Source organism: Neltuma alba, unplaced genomic scaffold (genome assembly GCF_004799145.2).
Source record: "Neltuma alba isolate B1F8T4 unplaced genomic scaffold, ASM479914v2 tig00011419_pilon, whole genome shotgun sequence".
NCBI lineage: Eukaryota > Viridiplantae > Streptophyta > Magnoliopsida > Fabales > Fabaceae > Neltuma > Neltuma alba.
Window position 1 is genome coordinate 203,371 of NW_021636103.1, and position 18,361 is coordinate 221,731.

At 31.3% G+C, this 18,361-nt stretch overlaps 4 protein-coding genes across 4 annotated transcripts; all 4 read right to left on the reverse strand.

Moving 5' to 3' along the window:
* Positions 1-1,013: 1,013 nt before the first annotated feature.
* LOC114713122 (ER membrane protein complex subunit 6-like) lies at positions 1,014-4,301 on the reverse strand. The gene is made up of 5 exons (XM_028897703.1): positions 4,120-4,301; positions 3,212-3,360; positions 2,763-2,958; positions 2,292-2,311; positions 1,014-1,436 (listed from the first exon to the last, which is right to left on the reverse strand). The coding sequence occupies exons 2-5, from the start codon at positions 3,325-3,327 to the stop codon at positions 1,406-1,408; spliced, it is 363 nt and encodes a 120-aa protein (XP_028753536.1). The 5' UTR covers positions 3,328-3,360; positions 4,120-4,301; the 3' UTR covers positions 1,014-1,405.
* A 1,874-nt stretch (positions 4,302-6,175) lies between these two features.
* LOC114713147 (desiccation-related protein PCC13-62-like) lies at positions 6,176-8,347 on the reverse strand. The gene is made up of 3 exons (XM_028897736.1): positions 8,022-8,347; positions 7,373-7,598; positions 6,176-6,556 (listed from the first exon to the last, which is right to left on the reverse strand). The coding sequence occupies exons 1-3, from the start codon at positions 8,345-8,347 to the stop codon at positions 6,176-6,178; spliced, it is 933 nt and encodes a 310-aa protein (XP_028753569.1).
* A 1,885-nt stretch (positions 8,348-10,232) lies between these two features.
* LOC114713148 (desiccation-related protein PCC13-62-like) lies at positions 10,233-12,779 on the reverse strand. The gene is made up of 3 exons (XM_028897737.1): positions 12,445-12,779; positions 11,261-11,486; positions 10,233-10,653 (listed from the first exon to the last, which is right to left on the reverse strand). Exons 1-3 carry the CDS (start codon positions 12,777-12,779, stop codon positions 10,270-10,272), a joined length of 945 nt encoding a protein of 314 aa, XP_028753570.1. The 3' UTR covers positions 10,233-10,269.
* A 4,875-nt stretch (positions 12,780-17,654) lies between these two features.
* On the reverse strand, positions 17,655-18,152 carry LOC114713150 (calcium-binding protein CP1-like). Its single transcript, XM_028897738.1, has one exon. It carries the CDS (start codon positions 18,150-18,152, stop codon positions 17,655-17,657), a length of 498 nt encoding a protein of 165 aa, XP_028753571.1.
* Between the last annotated feature and the right edge of the window lie 209 nt (positions 18,153-18,361).

Genomic DNA, 18,361 nt, shown 5'->3' on the forward strand with positions numbered 1-18,361 from the left:
TTTACAAAACACAAGATCATTTTGTCTTGATTTACGTAAAACGTGTTTATAAAAGATTTTTATCACTATCCCAAACAGGCATTATGTCTTTGGTGCTCACAACAAAAATTAAGGAGATTATGCTTTTCAAAGGTCTCTACTATTTAAATCAGTTTGAAGAGAGTTAAATAAGTAGAATTACAAGCTAAAGATATGCTTGATCTGGGATTTCTTCTTTATTTTTGCATAAGAAAGCCTGCCGAAGTGTCATTATCCTGGGCACTTTATTTCTGCGTTATATTTCTGTCTTCCTTTTTTTGCTTTTTTTCAGATATGATATTGGTTTTTTTCAGATAGGATATCTGGATCCAATTTGAAATAACTCGTGTGACGATCTTTTCTGCATTGATACAGACTTGGAAAACTTATACCTAAGCAACTAAGTATCTAGTTTAGTGTGATAAATAAATAAAAAATTCAATAAATTAATATTTTGATGAAAAAAAACCATATGCCCTTGATATTCATGATATATTTTGCATGTTCAACAAAAATAACATACAAAGCACTATACAAGTGTTAATTAATTAATTTTTTTCACTATACATAAACATTCTTTTATAAAAAGCAACTCTACTTAAAACATTATCAAGTATTAAATATGAATAGAGATTCAAATCTTGGCTTAATACTTTGTGAGAAACTAACCCTTTCAACTAAATCTAACTTTTTTTAATATTAATTGATCCTTATATAAAAAAGGAACGAAAAAGCAAAACCCCCTTCTGATGGCCCAGCGACTAACTTCTCAAGTACAACACAGTAAATAACTAACTAATTTACCAATCTCTCAAGCAGCATCCTCAGTCCGAGCTAGAATGCGTGGACATATTAAAATTTAAGGCAGAGATCAAGAATACAGAATAAAGAATTTTTTTTGAAAGAAAAAAAAGATAAAACTATTATTACCCAAAAAAGAAGAAGAAGATTAAAATATAATTTGAAATGACTCTTGCTTGGTATGATGCTGGGAATAATCAACACTGATGAACAGGATCAATTATCATCCTCATCGTTACAGTTTACGCACACAAGTACTCTATCATCAAATACCTAGATGCTCAAAAAGAAAATTGTGAATATTATCTCAAGGTATTATGCGGCAAATCACATAACCTTGAGCAAACCATCTAAGTAAAATTGTATAACTGAAGAAACGTCAATCAAAGATCTAGTTGTTCATTCTATCCACTTAAGACTGATTTCATTACATGATAATATAAATAAACTAAAGAAACTACAACGTTTGAAAAAGCCAGCATCATGAAAACTGACTAGAAATGCAATGGTACAAAAGCATCGTGACAAGCAGTGGCCGCCAAAATACCTTCTCGTGAGACATTCCCACTTGGGAGTTGGCTCTCCATCAAAATATATGAACAATGTCATATGCAAATCTTCGTTATGTCAAGGAAGAACATAAACAATAGCAACAATATGGTCATTAGAGGAAGGGAAGTTCAGAAATTTTGGCTGAATTGAGTTTTATTATAGAAAACGTCACTAATACCCACACAACCCATACAAAACATAGCACAAGTTGAATGGGCTTTCTTGTCAATGAAGACAACATAGCAACTTAACGAGACACCAAGGTGCGGCTCCTTTTTACATGGTATTGGAGTAGCATCTGTTTGGTAGTTAGGAGAGACAATTTTTTCTACCAAATGAATATGGAGGGTGGAGCTTCCTGCATAGGTATTGTTTATTTTGGCTACGTAATGATATTATTTCGCTGGAAAGTTTTAATTTTGATTATCATGTTTTCATCAAATATGATCACATAATTTTCTTTTCTAAGGCTGCAGTACATGCACATGGCAATTATACCATGATGACACTGGAATCGGGCTATGGCTGCCCAAGGCCAAGGGCATTTGTAATTCGGGAAAATGTATAACTCTCCTTGAACTATAGTCTATAACAGCTTTGATTTATGGACCCAAAAATAAATGCCATAAAAAGGTGAAAACATTACATGTCAAACAAAATTTTCCAAACCAAGCGATTGTCACATGATAACTCACGTGTCCTGTTACAATCACAGGGCTCTGACACATTAATGTTTTCTCTTGCACTGAGAGTTTTGATTGTAATGTGTTATATTTGAAAGTTTCTAGCCAAGGTCCTAATCAGGCTATAGATATGATGAGTTGTGTATGGTTTCCCCTTGTAACCCATAATACAAAACAAGTTCTAGTTATTTAAATATGGAGCCATACTTTACCAAATATTATAGATGAGAAGGATACGTCCAGAACAGCACGAAGGACTGCAGAAAGTACCAAGGGAAAAATGTCAAAACAAGGCAAACAATGCGAGGAGGGTGGGGAAGGGGGTTAAGGAAGAGCACTCATAACCGGATAGAAAAAGATATATCACAATCATCATTTGCTGTATGGTGAAGTGGTCAAGTCAGCTATTTGATACAAATACAAAGATTGTAGTTCTCAAGTGGTCAAGTCATCATTTCGGTTGTAATTTACCAAGAATTTTCAGCTAAAAATCAAAGGTTTTTTTTAAAAAGAAAATCACAGACATAAACCAATCATCAGAGACAGTATATCCTTGATATATTGGTTTTTCTGTTTTCTTTTTTGGAGGATTATATTCTCTCTTCGCCTACTTTTAACTTTCCACATGGGCATATTCTTCAACATAGAAATAAAGACCTCATACAAAAATATTATGCTAAGATAGAAAGAGATGACAAGAAATTATACCATTAGACCACCAAAAAAGCCATCAAGTAACACCCGGTTCCAGGAGTCAAAGTATGAGTGGATTGAAAATTTAGCTTTTGCTATGAGCCCAATGGAAGTAAGTGTCATGACAAGGAAGTAAAAGACAAATCCCTTCAATCCAGTAAACCCCAAAATTCCAGCAACAACTCCACCAATTATGGACATAAATGTTCGGCTGCAAAAGAAACCACGAAAGGCGTCTTCGTTTAGTATTACTCACGTCACCAAAGCAACATATTTCCCCCTCCCCTTGCTCCATGACTAATCTGTATATATACATCTCATGCACTCTGGTAATTGTTTCTTACAAGTAAAGCCATAAAATGCAACTCACACTTAGAACACCATCCCAAACATGATGCTTCTAGTCATATGCGTGTTTTTAGATAAAGAATTCAACTTATCTACAGGAAAAGGTCAAAACAAACCTGTAATAGATAGTTTTCATGTTTTGTTGCAAATTCTCCGCATTGAAGGTCGGTAAGTCATTCACTCCATTGCCTGATTTCTTCTCTGATGAACTTGCGTCAATATGTCCACCCATGATATCTGACTTGTCTGATTTGAAAAAGGGTACCTGAAAAGAGAAATAGAATTGAATCCTTCTGGAGAGAGGCAAACCAAACATACAATAAATCTGATGAACTACAAAGGCATGGACTTCAATTTAGGGAGACATACTAAGAAGAAAGAAACTGGCGTCAAGGTTTTGTTGAATTCCACTTGATTATACTATCTTCAACAAATAACTACCCAAATTAAGAATTTCTCAACTATAGAGACACCACTGTATGTCAAATGGCAGCGAACCTAAAGAAATCAAACTTGATTCCTAAACTCGCCATTCAAACAGTGATATCACAATTTTTGTTCTAGATATAAGATGCACGATTGGTTGTTTCTGTCAATAGCTTCTAAATTCACAGCAGCACGAAGTGATTAAAAATCAAGCTTCTAAATTGCCAGACACCAATAGAGTCAGGTCATTTACCGGATCCTGCATCACAAATACCCTAAAAATGGTCTAAATTGGTGATAATATGAAGAGATTAATAAACAGAATGTAAGTCAGTAGTCATAAAAAATGAAGAGGGCGGAAATATAATAGCCAATTACACTCCATCCAAGCAAAAACAAGGAATCTCAAAGTTAACAAAATTTAAGCTCAATCTGTAAGGTATCCAAACGATTACACGACTGGATTCAAAGCCAAATTAAAATGACGCATTTCAAACAAAGCCAAAAATAAACGATGCGACGGTGTCCGACACAGTGTTGACAACCACGCAGGGAACTGATGGCGTAGGGAACAATTCAAATCTAGAGAGAATCTCACCGGATTTTGGTGGAAGACAAAGCACTATGGTTCGAATCCTCTTCAATACTTCCCGGAGAACAACCACGCAGCGCTGACAACGGTGGATAGCGTCCGCCGGCGAGCTCGACCAAGTGCCGAATGCTTGTTCGTCGACGAAGAATATTGGATCTGCTCCTTGTCCGAGATTGTATTTTGTTGGGCTTATAGTCAATTTTATTAATTAATTTTCTATAAGTTCGTTATTATTTTGGGCTTCGTTTGCACCGCTAGCTCTCATATGGGTTTTCGCCCAGAACGTGGCTGCCCTCATCTAGGACATTTTATCAGCTCCTAACATGAAAATTAGATAGAAAAAATTCGGAATAAATCTCTCATTATAAATTTAATTAGCAAATAGTTTCTAGAATAATTGATTACAGAAGAGAAGATTAGTTGCATATAAAGGAAGGTAAGTCGCACAAAGAGAAGATGGTTTGCACAAAATTATTTAGATATAAAAAATTAGTTTGAAGATGACTTACACATAAAAAAATTTCATTTGCAGAAAAAAAAATTGAGTTGCACATTCCACAAAGAAATATTATTGCATATAAGAAAAAATAAATTACACAAAAAGAAAGTTATGTTGCACACAATAAAAATTAAGTTGTACGAAGTACTTATATTCCATTTGCTAATTAAATTTTTAATAAAGAATTTATCCCTAATTTTTCCAATTAGATAATTACTTACACAAATTTTTAATATAATAAATAATTAATTAATTTAAAAATATTAAAAAATTAGTTAAGATGGTTAATTTTCACATGTTGATCTCCCAAAAATATCATTTTCAATTATGCACATTGGATGGTTGAAATTATTTCTTGGTGGGAATCCATGATAATCAATAGGAATATTGTGGAAAAAAAAAGGAGATGACATGTATTAATGTCTTGTATTTAAGACTAAATCTAACTCTTAACTAACTCTTATATTAAGAATCGAAAGTCGTAATTTATAAATATTAACCAATGAGAGGGGCTAATCCCTTATAACATGAAGAACTAAACTTTAAATTGACTTAGGAGAGGATGTATGATTTAAAAAAATAAAACTTATAAATGTGAGCGAGAATTAAGTTACAAAATTAATGAAATACTAAAATAGTAAATGTGAGGTTATTTGGGTAAAGATGAAGATGAAAAGAGATAATGACATCCCCATAACTTATGACATTCATATCACTCCTAATGGCATGCGCATTATATGAGAATTTGCCTCGTCAAAAGAGTTCAATTGCGACCTGTGGGACGAAAATTAAAAAAGAAATAGTGCATAATTTTTTACCACACTACTCACTGCTACATCATTAAAAATATCTTTTTAACTAAAACCCAAGCTAAGGACAAGAGGGGAAAAAATACAGCACAATTGATATGTTTGTGGTTGAAAAGTTCGACGAACTTTTCACACATTGTAAAGGAAGGAATCTGATAAATAAATCTATTAGATCTTTATTGGAACAAATTTGCTGGATATTGATTTCACTATCCCTTTGAAAATGATGAATGAAAAAGAATTTTGATAAAATATATTTTGTTTTATCTCATCTAATGTGCCCTTCTTTTAGTTGTGTAATTGAATCAGCATTACATTCATGTAAAATTGATTCCTGTGTGATATATTATCAATTTTAACCATATATATTTTTAACTTGCGCTATGTATCATTAGAATTTCTGCATGATTAAATAATATAGTTGATATAGTTTGTTTTATAAATCACCATAAAATAAGTGTACCGCCACACATAAACAAATGCTCTGTTTCTGAACAGTATATTCGTCTCCATGTGGATAAAAACACAACAAATGAGGTCTAATTCATTCATAAAATTAAGTAAACTTCATCATTATTTTCTTGCTTGGTGGAATCTTATTCTCATGACGATTATCACATGTAGCATAGGAATACAAAGTAACATAATTGGTAAACTTAGTCACACTTAGAACGTAGTAATTCCAAAACATGTCTTAGAAACAAAGGCTTTATTATTTTTTTGTCTTATAAGCATATTATATAGGATCTATATATTATGCCCTATTGGTAAGTAAAGATTTGGCAATACGACCATCCCCACCTTTAGGGTGAAAACCACCTGGGACACGTTCATCACCAGTACCATAAACAATCCTTAAAACTTCCTGGGGCTGTCTAGGATAAGCCACTGAGGTATTATCACCTGCGAGAATGTTGCCAGAAATTTTGCCTTCTGCTCCAACAGAATTGGCTACCACAAGTCCTTCATCTTTCATACCCATTTTCCCTAACTTGTCTCGAAGCATAGAGATCCTGTTTGTGAACTCTGCAACGCTCACATTATACGGATTCACAACTTCATCTTTGTGCTGATATAGTAATGTTCGGATTACTGCATCTTGCCCTGACTCTACCCCCAAAAGTCCTGCCACTAGCTGTACATATACACATACACGCATAATGTCAATTCAAAAAACAGTTTTCAATCCTAATTCATGAAATACGAGACAAATATGTAAGAGGAGTTTTATTTTGATTCACGTGAAAGTGCTTATAAACACTTAGATAGGCAAGTACAAACAAACAATTAAGTAGACATAGGTTTTATGTACTGTAGGAAGCTTAAGAAATAATGTACACTACTCATTACTTAATAGTAGTATGTCTTTTTGTAAACTATATGATCACCTCATGCCCCTAATATAAAAAATAATTGACTAATTTGAGGATATTAATAAAGTTAAATAAATTACTTGATTATAGCATATGTCACTACATGATTTCTTTAAAATACTTACGTGTATCGTTAGATTATGTATGTGTATATTAATTTATAAGTTAGATAAATTAGTTTGGAGAAAAACAATAACTAAAAATACTTTAAAATGATGTATTTAGCTTTCTTGATTTTTTTCAAATTAGTCAGTTAGGTCTTATATTAAGAACCAAAGTGGATTGTATTAGTCTTTAGAGATTCTATTACATAAAAACAATATATTGGCATTATTAGTCCCAAGTGGCCCATGTTTAGGTGAGATAATGACAACTCATTTTATCAAGGCTAATTAGGTCATTTCACTAAACTTAATTTCATGACATTCCCTAAAACTTTCATAGGAGTTAAGCAATTTTCAGGGACAATTCTGAGACTCTCATATTTTAGTGGTGCATACATATATTTCATTCTAAAATGTGCAACATAAATGATAATCTAAAATTTCATTTTTGAAATGGACAAATTGAATATATACCTCCTTGGAAGTTTCATTTTGGAGCAAGTGGGCAGCTCCAACATAGCCAGTAAGGCCAACATAAGGAATGACGTAGGACGCAAGCAAGTAATTAATAGAATTGGCATAAGGATCAAAAGGTGGATTCAGAGGTTTTCCAAAAGCATTGTCCATTATTGTTGCAAATGCTTCACTGCTCAAATTCAATAATGGCCTTGGAAACCCTTTCACTTTGCTCAATATCGCCCTACAATCATAACACATTCAATTTCAAATATTATTATTATTATTCAACAAGTAAAACAGTTAAGAAAAAAAGTCAATTTATCACAATTTTGAATCAAATTCTTATAGTTTACTTTGCTTGAATTAGGCCCTTATAGTTTGATTTGTTATAAGCATTCATCTTTGAGTATAAAACTCATTAATTTTAATTTATAAAATTCATGAACTTTATGAAATATCTTTTATTTTATTTAATGCTGTTTTAACACCATTGCATTTCTCTAAATTAAAATTACCAAATCAAACAATAAGACTGAATTCAAACAAAATAAGCTACACAAACCTGATTTAAAATTAAAAATATATATAAACAAATTAATTTTTTAATATTTAATGAGAGAAGTTATAACTGTGGAGATCACAAAGATGTAAAGATAGAAAATACCTTAAATGCCCAACTTCTTGATAGCCAAATTGCAAGATAATATCCTTAGTGAGAGGATCAAGGTGGGCTAATTTTGCACCACTGGGTAATGGGCCGCCTTGGGCCAACTTTGGGTCAATAGCATCAAGCCCAGAGCCCAAAGCCCCATACAAAAAGAACTCAGCTTCCAGAAACTCCAAATTCAAAGGGAATTCAAGCAAATCATTATCATTGAAATCTAATATTGCAGGCTCTGCGAACACATTGAAAGAAGGAGAACTTGGAAGGAACAGGGAGGCTATGAAAAGAGTGAAAGAGATAGAGATGAAGTGTTTGCCAAGAGCCATTTGTGGGAGAGAAAAATATGGTGAACTTGTAACTCACTTGAATTGCACTATATTCCTGTTTGTGAGGCTATATTTATACACAAATGAAAGGTGTTAAGGAGGGCTTGGTGCATGCAACTCAAATAAACGATAGGACATACACGCTGGCATGTAATAAATCATTATCATTAAACCTTATCTTGTTGATTTAATTAAATGCATATGCAGAGAAAAAATTAATTATTTGATCTTTATAGTTTGGATTCGATTAAAATTCAGTTCTTTGACCTCTGATTTGGTGTAACATAGTACTACCTCCGGTCCTTAATATAAAATTTTGTTTGATTTTTGTTTTTGTCCTAAATATAAGACTCCAATCCACTTTGTCTCTCATATTTATATATTTTTTTTCTAAAGTAACCCTTCTAATAATAAGAGTTCTAGTCAATATACTTGATTAATAAGGATATTTTAAGAAAGACAACACCTATTTATGACAAATAACTAACTCAACTTATTTTCTTAATCTCTTCAAATTAGTCAACTAGCTCTTATAATTAGGACCGGAAGTAGTATCTATATATAGTTTTGCTATTTAAAACATTAGCTCTTAAGTTTTTTTTTTGGGAAAAAAAACTTTAGTCCTTGTAATTTGGTTCTTCAAATTTGGGGATTAACATTTTAAATGGTTAAGGCTACAAGAGTAGGTTGTCATGTGTGAAAGTTTAAGGACAAAGTTTCGAGGCAAGTTAAAACTATAAAAACTAATTTGTATTAAGTTAAATTTTAATGATTGAATTATAATCGAGTTAAAACTTTAAAGGCCAAAATAGCCAATTTTTCCTATATATAAATAAATAAATTAGTAATGATGAGATGCGGGAATATGTTGATTTATTGCCTTTAAAGCATATATTTGATTCATCACATGACCAAACTTTAAAATCATGTACGTACACTCTGTTTTGGATTTAAAGCACTTTAAAATATGAATCTCCAGATTCACAAAAATAAATGTACATGGTGTTCAATCTTTAATTTGTACATAATATGAATCATCATGACTTGTGGCACATACAGAATATGATTAATCAAGTTGCAAAATTATAGTTATAAATTACAATTAATGTGATGATCTCTAACTTGTTCATAAAAAATCACTGAATGATTCGATGAAACTGTGTTCTCAATCCATATATGTATATGAAGATCAAATATACGATAAAGTGTTCCCCCCCCCCCCTTTTTGAGTAAGAATATATCACACTTTTAATCCTTTGATCCTCTATGATACATTTGAGATAAAAAGCGTAATAAGTTTAATTTCTTAATCTCAGTCTCTTTATTAATAATATTCTGTACCATTTTTTTTTTTAGAAACGATAATATATATTAAAGAATTGAGACTTTTTTTTCCCCATTAAACAAGTACCTTCTGTCAAAGACAATCCTGCCCTAAAAGTGAGTACCTCTAGCAACAAGAGAATTGGATTGGACCCTAAATAGAAAATCTCAAGGCATTGTTGTCTTGTGGATTAAATATTAAATTAAGATTATAATTAATGATAATTTAAGGTTAAATTCATTAACAAAATAGATATAAAGAGTACTACATCCGGTTCTTAATATAAGAGCTAATTAACTAATTTTAGTAAATTAAGAAAATTAATTAAGTTAGTTATTAGTAAGAAATATGTTTTTTTTTAAATACTCTTACTAATTAAGTGCCATTTGATTTGATGAAACATTTAACATATGCAGTTACTATAAAGACTACCTTAAAAAAAATGGATAAATATGAAAAACAAAGTAAACTGGGGTTTTATATTTAGAACTAAATTAAAAGTCAAACTACCTCTTATATTAAGAACCAGAAATAGTATATTATTATTATTTGAGCTGATTAATATATGAAAGCCAGAGACATTATTATATGTGATTAATTAAGGATGTAAATTATTATAAGACTGAGCGATGCGACCATGTGCTCCTTCGGGATAGAAACCACCTGGGATACTCTCACTGCCAGTCCCATAAATGATCCTTAATATTTGCTGAGGGGTTCTGCCATAAGAGAGAGAGTTGGTGTTTGCAGAGAGGACATTGCCGGAGACTTTGCCCTCAGAACCTTCATCTTTTGGGACGACAAGACCTTCGTCCTCCTTCAAACCAGCGTTTCCTAGTCTGTCTCGAAGCTTGGAGATACGGTCTGTGAATTCTGCTACAGTTATGGCGTATGGCGCGACGAGTTCATGCTTACGCTCATATAATAATGCTCTTGTTACTGCATCTTGCCCTGACTCGACTCCCAGAAGCCCAGCTACTAGCTGCATGTAGATTTTCATTTGAAATCAGTCTTTTCTAAAATCAAATATACTGTATTTGATATTGAAAACTAGAGTTTGGAGGTATTGAAAACCAGACCGATCATTAAACCGAATGAGTCATTAGTCTAATTGTGATTAAACTAGAGTTTACCCAATTATGATTAAAATAATATAATATTGAAAATCGGACCCATCATTAAACCAAATGAGTTAGAGATCTAATAATGGTTATATTAGAAATAACCCAATCATAATTAAAATAATATAATATATATAACCATGAAAAGAGTAATATTTGAATAAAGATGTATTAATTCACAAGTAAATGGAATATTCATGTATGGATTACACATAATATTCAATAAAACAAAATTATTATATTAAAGCAGAAACTTGACTAACTGCTATTATTTTAAAAAAAAATCAAAACGATGTTGCTTCATTCTCAATAAAAAGATAAATATATAAAGTTATAATTTTCAGCCCGCTTGATCTGTCCAAAATTCTTAACCAGATTAGTTAGAAGACTAATTTACCAGTTTGCATAACATGCTAGAATGTGTAGGTAATGCGGTAAGCCAAAATTTGAATTGGATAACATGAATACCTGTTTGGAGGTGGTATTTTGGAGCATAGGATTAGCTCCAACATAACCAGTGAGACCAACATAAGGAATTACATAAGTTGCCAATAAATAATTAATGGAATTGGCATATGGATCAAAAGGTGGGTTCAGAGGTCTTCCAAAAGCCTTGTTCATTATTGTTGCGAACACTTGGCTGCTTATATTTAGCAATGGCCTTGGAAATCCTTTTACTGTGCTTTTTATGGCCCTGCAATATCATAATCACCACCAAACTTGACAACATTTTATAATAAACATTTCAAAGAAAAATGAAAAAATCCCAAAAAAAGCCCTTGGAATATAGAAAATTCCTGATTGAGTTTTGGAATTGTGTAAATAACAGAAATGGTCAATGACTTAATCTGTCATTTGTAAAATCAAGAGGAATTGATAATTTTATCTTGGTTAGGCAAAAGTGAGTAGTTATTCTCTAAACGAATCTAGGTAATGCTTACACTGTTCTAGTGATTACATGATTAGTTATAGTTAATAACAAGGCAACTTCTCATGAGGCATTCCTGACTACGAAAAAATGAGTAGTTATTCTCTACACAAATCTAGGTAATGCTTACACTATTCTGCTGGTTACATGATTAATTGTAGTTAATAACAAGACAATTTCTCATGGGGCATTCCTGACTACCAAAAAATGAGTAGTTATTCTCTACATGAATTTAGGTAATACTTACACTGTTTTACTGATTACATGATTAATTGTAGTTAATAACAAGGCAACTTCTCATGGGGCATTCTTGACTACAAAAAAATGAATAATTATTCTCTATACGAATCTAGATAACGTCTAAACCCTTATAGTGATTCTTTAAATCATTGTAGTGAATGAATACAAATGAGGCAAAGTTGTCAATTCCTCTTGATTTTACAAATGACAGATTAGGTCATTGACCCTTTCTGTCATTTACACAATTTCAAGACCCAATCAGGAATTCATTATATTCCAAGAGTTTTTTTTGGGATTTTCCAAGAAAAATTCATTCTTTTTTTACCAAATAAAAATATTTTAAAATATTTGGAAAATCTTTTAATTTTGCTCAGGATTGTTAGTCATGCAAAATAAAGGGAGAAAAATTGTAGATATCAAATTAAAAATTAATATATATATATATATATATAGGTACATGCAAAATAACAATTATAGAAATTACCTCAAATGCCCAACTTCCTGCAAGCCGAATTGCAAAATAATATCTTTAGTGAGAGGGTCAAGTTGGGCCAATCTACCCCCAATTGGTGATGGGCCTCCTTGGGCAAGATCTGGGCTAGCTATATCCAGCCCATAGCCCAAAGATCCAAACAGAAAGAACTCAGCCTCCAAGTACTCTAAATTTAGAGGGAACTCAAGAAGATCTTTGTCACTGAAATAACTTGCTGCACTCGCAAAAATTTTAGAAGAATGAGACTTTGGGGCAAACAAGGAAAGGAAAAAAGAAGTGAACAAAACAACGTTGGAAATAGTGATAAAGTGCTTGTGAAAAGCCATGGTGATATTGAGAAAATTTGTAAACTGATTGAATGAATCTGTTCTTTGTTTGTGCAATTATATATAGGCAAGATGATAATTTCAAAGTGGGGTTGGAGTGCAAAAAATTCAAACAAGTGATAAATACAAGAGTAAATGTGTGATAAATGAGTATTTATTACGTGTTGCATATTTTCTTACATCCAATTCAAATTGAATATAACATTTCTTTTTTAATATAAGAGTTAAATGACTAATCTGTGAATATTAAAAAAAATTAATTAAGTTAATTATTTATAATAAGTAAATATTATCTTTTTTAAAATACTCTTATTAATCATACGCATTTGAATTATTTCTTAATAATAACTTTTTATCATGTGTGATTACTATAAAAATTAGTTAACGACAAAATGGATAAATTATAAATATTAGAGATAAAGTGTACTAAGATCTTATATTTATCAGGTACAATTTGGTGAATCCCAAAAAGCACTTAGAAAAATATTTTCATGCTAGCCGAGACAAAATTTATCTCACATATTTATCTCATACATCATAAAATTACTTCTAAAAAGCTAATCCAAACACTCCTTAACTAAATGAAATATTTAATTAGCTTTTACATTAAGATGCGGAGCTCATAATATTTATTGAAAATGGGGAAGGATTGTGCATCTCGTTGAAATGTTTGAAAGTGTGGGGATAACTTGTAATTAAAAATCACTTTGCTTTATTTTAGCCACACAACAAAAAAAAGCTGTGTTATACCAAATTGCTAGCCTCGCTCTATAAATGCCCAGGTGTTTTGTGTTGTAATTTAGAGGGAAAAATTAATCAAGTGAAGGATTTATTATTCACGCAACAACACAACAACAAAGTTTGTAAATTACTAATTTTTTGTGCCGCTTGAAACAAGTATTATGATAGTGACATGAACATCCAAAAATTTATTTAGTGTAAATAAATGTAATTTAAGTCTCAAGATATCGTTATTTTTTAATAGATATAATTATCTTGTTATAAATATATCGGTTTAATGTGATGACATGATCATTTCTAATGTTTGCCGGCCAAAATGATCATTTCCAATTTGATCGTGCTTCAAATTTGATATGGCATGAGCGAAACAAATATGATTCATGGGCGTTGAAGTCATAAAGAGATACTGATGATGCATATTATTACCACAACAATCATATATATCATCTTGATAAATGTTCACAAAGTTTGGTGTTTGATGACAATTATGTAAATATTCCTTATAATATCGAGATTCTACGTATGAGACCAAAGATCTTACTCCACGGCCACTTGGATATTGTTTTTTTTCTTTTCCAGTGATAAATTTTTAGGTAAGGGGTTGGCTCACCTACAAGCCAAGGACAAGAAAAAAACTAGTTTGTCACATAGCTCAGTTGCCTAAGAGTCACACCCTACCCATTTGGGCGCTTGGCATGCCTAAGTCATTAGTTGGGATCGAATATTAACAATGTGAGAATTACCAGTAGGAGTTGAGTCTAGCAGAATGAACTAGTCTCTCACAATGTGGAGAATTAGTGTTAAATTACATATTTTACCTGGTTATGAATATACCTCCCCGATTGTCACAATAATCTTAGAAATTAAATCACTTTCTTTAATGAGAGTATCCAACCCTTTAAATGCTGAACTTTTGGGACAATGGGGTCACTTGGATAGTTCTTTATACCAAGATCATTGCTCTTGTTCCACTTTAGCCATACCTGCAAGTTACTCCTCTAATCCTATTTATAAGACAGATATAGAGAAAATTTTTTGGTCATATTTATAGAGTAGAAAAAGCAAATTTTCATATGAATATACAATTCTATCACTCATTTATTATTGAGGTTCTTAATATAAGACTTAATTAACTAATTTGAATAAATTAAAAATGTTAGTTAAATTGGTTAATATGATGTTTTTTTTTCCCCTAACATACGCGAAGCATTTTTCTTAATTTCCTTCCTTCCTCTTCTGCTTGATTATTATTGGGAGAATATCAATAGGATTAATTGGGAAAAAATTGATAAGCATGTGAAATAAATATTATATATAGAACTAACATTAACTTCCCAATTAGCTCCTATATTAAGGATCGGATGAGTATATTAAATGAGAATAAAATTGAAAAGTTATTAAATTTTAAATAAAAGTTAATAAAATTTAAAATTTTTATTAGTTTATGTGAAATATGTTAAAAATAATTTATAAATAAAATTATATGAGTAGATCACAAAATACTCCTTTTACCTGCGAGTTGTGACTATGTCCATTGGGACTCCACTAATTCAAAAGCCATAATTGGCATTTATGAGTGTTGTGGGTAATATTCATGAATATTTATCCAAATTAAAAATTCTTAAAATTTCAAAATTAATACTCCTCCGGTCCTTAATGTAAGACCCATTTAACTAATTTGATTAGATTAAGGAAGTTAGGTAAGTTAGTTAATTATAAAAAAAGTGACACATTTTTCCTAAAACACCATAATCATCTTTTTTAATACCTCATCTCCCTCTTCTATTTGATTATGGTTGAGGGAGTATCTATAGGGGTAATTTAGAGAAAATTGATAAATATGATAAATAGGTCTTATATTTAGGACCAAAACCAACTCAAGAATTGAGTCCTAAGGACTGGAGGAGTACTAGTTTGGCAAAGAAGTACCTATAGGTGGAGCTAGATAGGGAGAACCTCAATCCTTTACTAGCATTTAAGGCCAAAAATTAAAAAATAAGACCCACTTTATGATATAATTTACATTTTACACTATAAAGTGGGTCTTATATTTAGAATAAAAGTAGTAATTGACAAAAATTCCCACGCAGGTCCAAATTGAAAGTTCCATGATAAGTTGAAAATTTTGGAACGCCTAAATTAAAATAATATTCAATTTTTTTTGCCAGCTAAAATAATATTCAGTTAAACAATCTTTTTTTCATTTTCATTCTTGTAGAATTTCCAACTTGTATGCATTGTTTTTTCAACTTAATTTTCAACCTTCCTTTTCAAATTGGCGAATGAAAACAAAGAATGTCTAATGCAAAAACTTTGAATAACAAGCTCCGTTATTTATAGTAAATGGGTATGAGTTGTTATAAATTTTATATAATATTAAATCTTTAATATAAGACCTAGTTTGATAGTTAGATTTTAATTATAAATATAATATCTTAATTTATCTTGTTTTTTAAACTTATGATTTTTTTCAAAATATTTTCAAGAATAATTTAACGAAGTTAATGCATACTTGTTACATCTGATAAACAATTTATCTACTTCTTTTAATATTTGTAATTAATTATTTAGTTTTTATACTAAAAATAAAAATCAGAGATAGTATATATATTAATAAATGAAAATATTAAAGATGCTTGTCTATTCTTTTTTTTCCTGTATTTTTATCGGTTAAAACAAAAAAAAAAGGGGGAAATCAGAATACATGCCCCTCGCCGCTATCTTACAATCAAATTGGACTGTTTCTGACTTTCTGTTTGCAATTAAACGACATATTATCCCACAAAACCCTTGGATTTAGTGACATCTTACCCTCTCTTTTGAGAGAAACGTCGCGAGTTTAAATTCGTGTTTGCATGTTGAAATTTCATCTCTCCAACCAATTTGCAAATATTTATAAAATTAATTAAATTGATTATTTATAATAAATATGTTTTGAATTCTCTAAACCACAATCTTTAATTCTATACATTATATTAAAATTATTTCTTGGTGAGTAGATTGAAGTCTAATCTTACCTTAACTAACTTTTATATTAAAAAGTAGAAATAAGAATCATTTTAGTTTTTATTATAAGAATCTGCTAACTAATTCAATCATACTAATAAAAATGGTTAAAAACATTAAACTTGTCATAAAATTCAAGTGATTTCTAGTGTTATCCTTATTAACTATATATTAAAATTTAATATAGTATTAATTTCTATTCTCTTATTACCCTTATTAAATATAAGCATATATATGAAAAAATATTAATACTTGTTGAAACTATTAAGGAAAAATCTTTTTGGAGGCACCTATACTTTTTTTGAAATTTTTTTTAATTTTGTACTTATATGTTTTTTTCCTCTTAATTAAATCTTTAATTTTGGTCTATTAATATAGTTCTTGCATGGAGACTAAAAATATTGATAGAACAAAATTACAAGAGTTAACATTGCTAATAAAATAAAATAAAATAAAATGATTTAATTAAGAAGAAAAAGACACATAGGTATTAAATTAAAAATTGAGAGAAAATATATCTACTTTTAATTGGTTTTCCCAAACTATCAAAAGTTCTTATGAAAATAAAATAAAATAAAATGTCCCCCATAATGAGGACAGGAACTATATGATGATATCCTAATACTCCTCCGGTCCTAATTATAAGACCCAATTGACTTATTTGAGGAGATTAAGGAAGTAAGTTAAGTTGGTTATTTATAATAAATAAGTGTTGTTATTTCTAAAATATCTTTGCTAATTAAGTATATTGGCTAAAACTATCATTATTAGAAGGATTATCTTGGAAAAAATTACATAAATATAAGAGAGAAAATGGATTGGGTCTTATAATTAGGACCAAATAAAAAATCAAATTGGGTCTTATAATAAAGACCGGAGGAGTATTTTTATCAGTCATAAAAACCTTGCAAGGTGGTGTTTACTATTTAGTCCACTTTTACACACTTACAATTACATTACTTTCACTCTTTCAGTTTCAACCAAATCATTATTGTGAACATTTCCTCACCCACTCATTTTGGAAATTGGAAGACCCCTGAAAGGAGACAAGCCTTCTCTAATTGATCAGATTCAAAAAATCATTTGACACGGTAAGGAACCATATAACACCCAATCCACCAAATATGATCAAGGCTCAAGATTTAGTATTTGCATAAAACCATCGAAGCTTACGCCGTCGCTTCGGTCACCGCCGCCGCCAAGTGCGATCATATCGTCAATATCTTGGTCGGTGACGGCGATCCCAGCCCACTCCATGAAGCTTTTCAGATCCTTGTGGCTGAGCTTGCCGTCGCCGTCGTGCTTGTTCATGACTCTAAACACTTCCTTCATCACTCCGCCGCCGCAACCGCCACAGCCTGCTATTTCCAACATGCGCTCGAACTCTTCATACTGGACGAAGCCGTCTTTGTTAGTGTCCGCCGCCGTCATCATCGACCCGATTGTGTCGTCGTCTACGTCTTCATGGCAAAACCTGTGGTAGAACGATTGAAGGTCGTTGCGGCTTATTCCATCATGATCGACATCGAGCACGTCGAATGCTGGTCGGAATGGTTCATTAATGGCGGCGGAGGAAGAGGAGGAAGCATGGTGGTGAGAACGGAGGTTCCGGCGGGAAGGACCCATTTCAGAAAGAAAAGTGTGCGTAAGGGAAAATGTCCAAATCCTTATTTTACTGAGCCCATTTCTCATCTTTTCTCCCTCTGCGTTTGCTTTTATTCTCATTTTACGAGAGATGTGGGGCCCAATCCCATATCTCATTTTTTTCCTCCAAGCACATGAGTTTTGGAGGAAAAAAGAAAAAGATTTTTGAGTTGAAAATATGCTTTTTAATT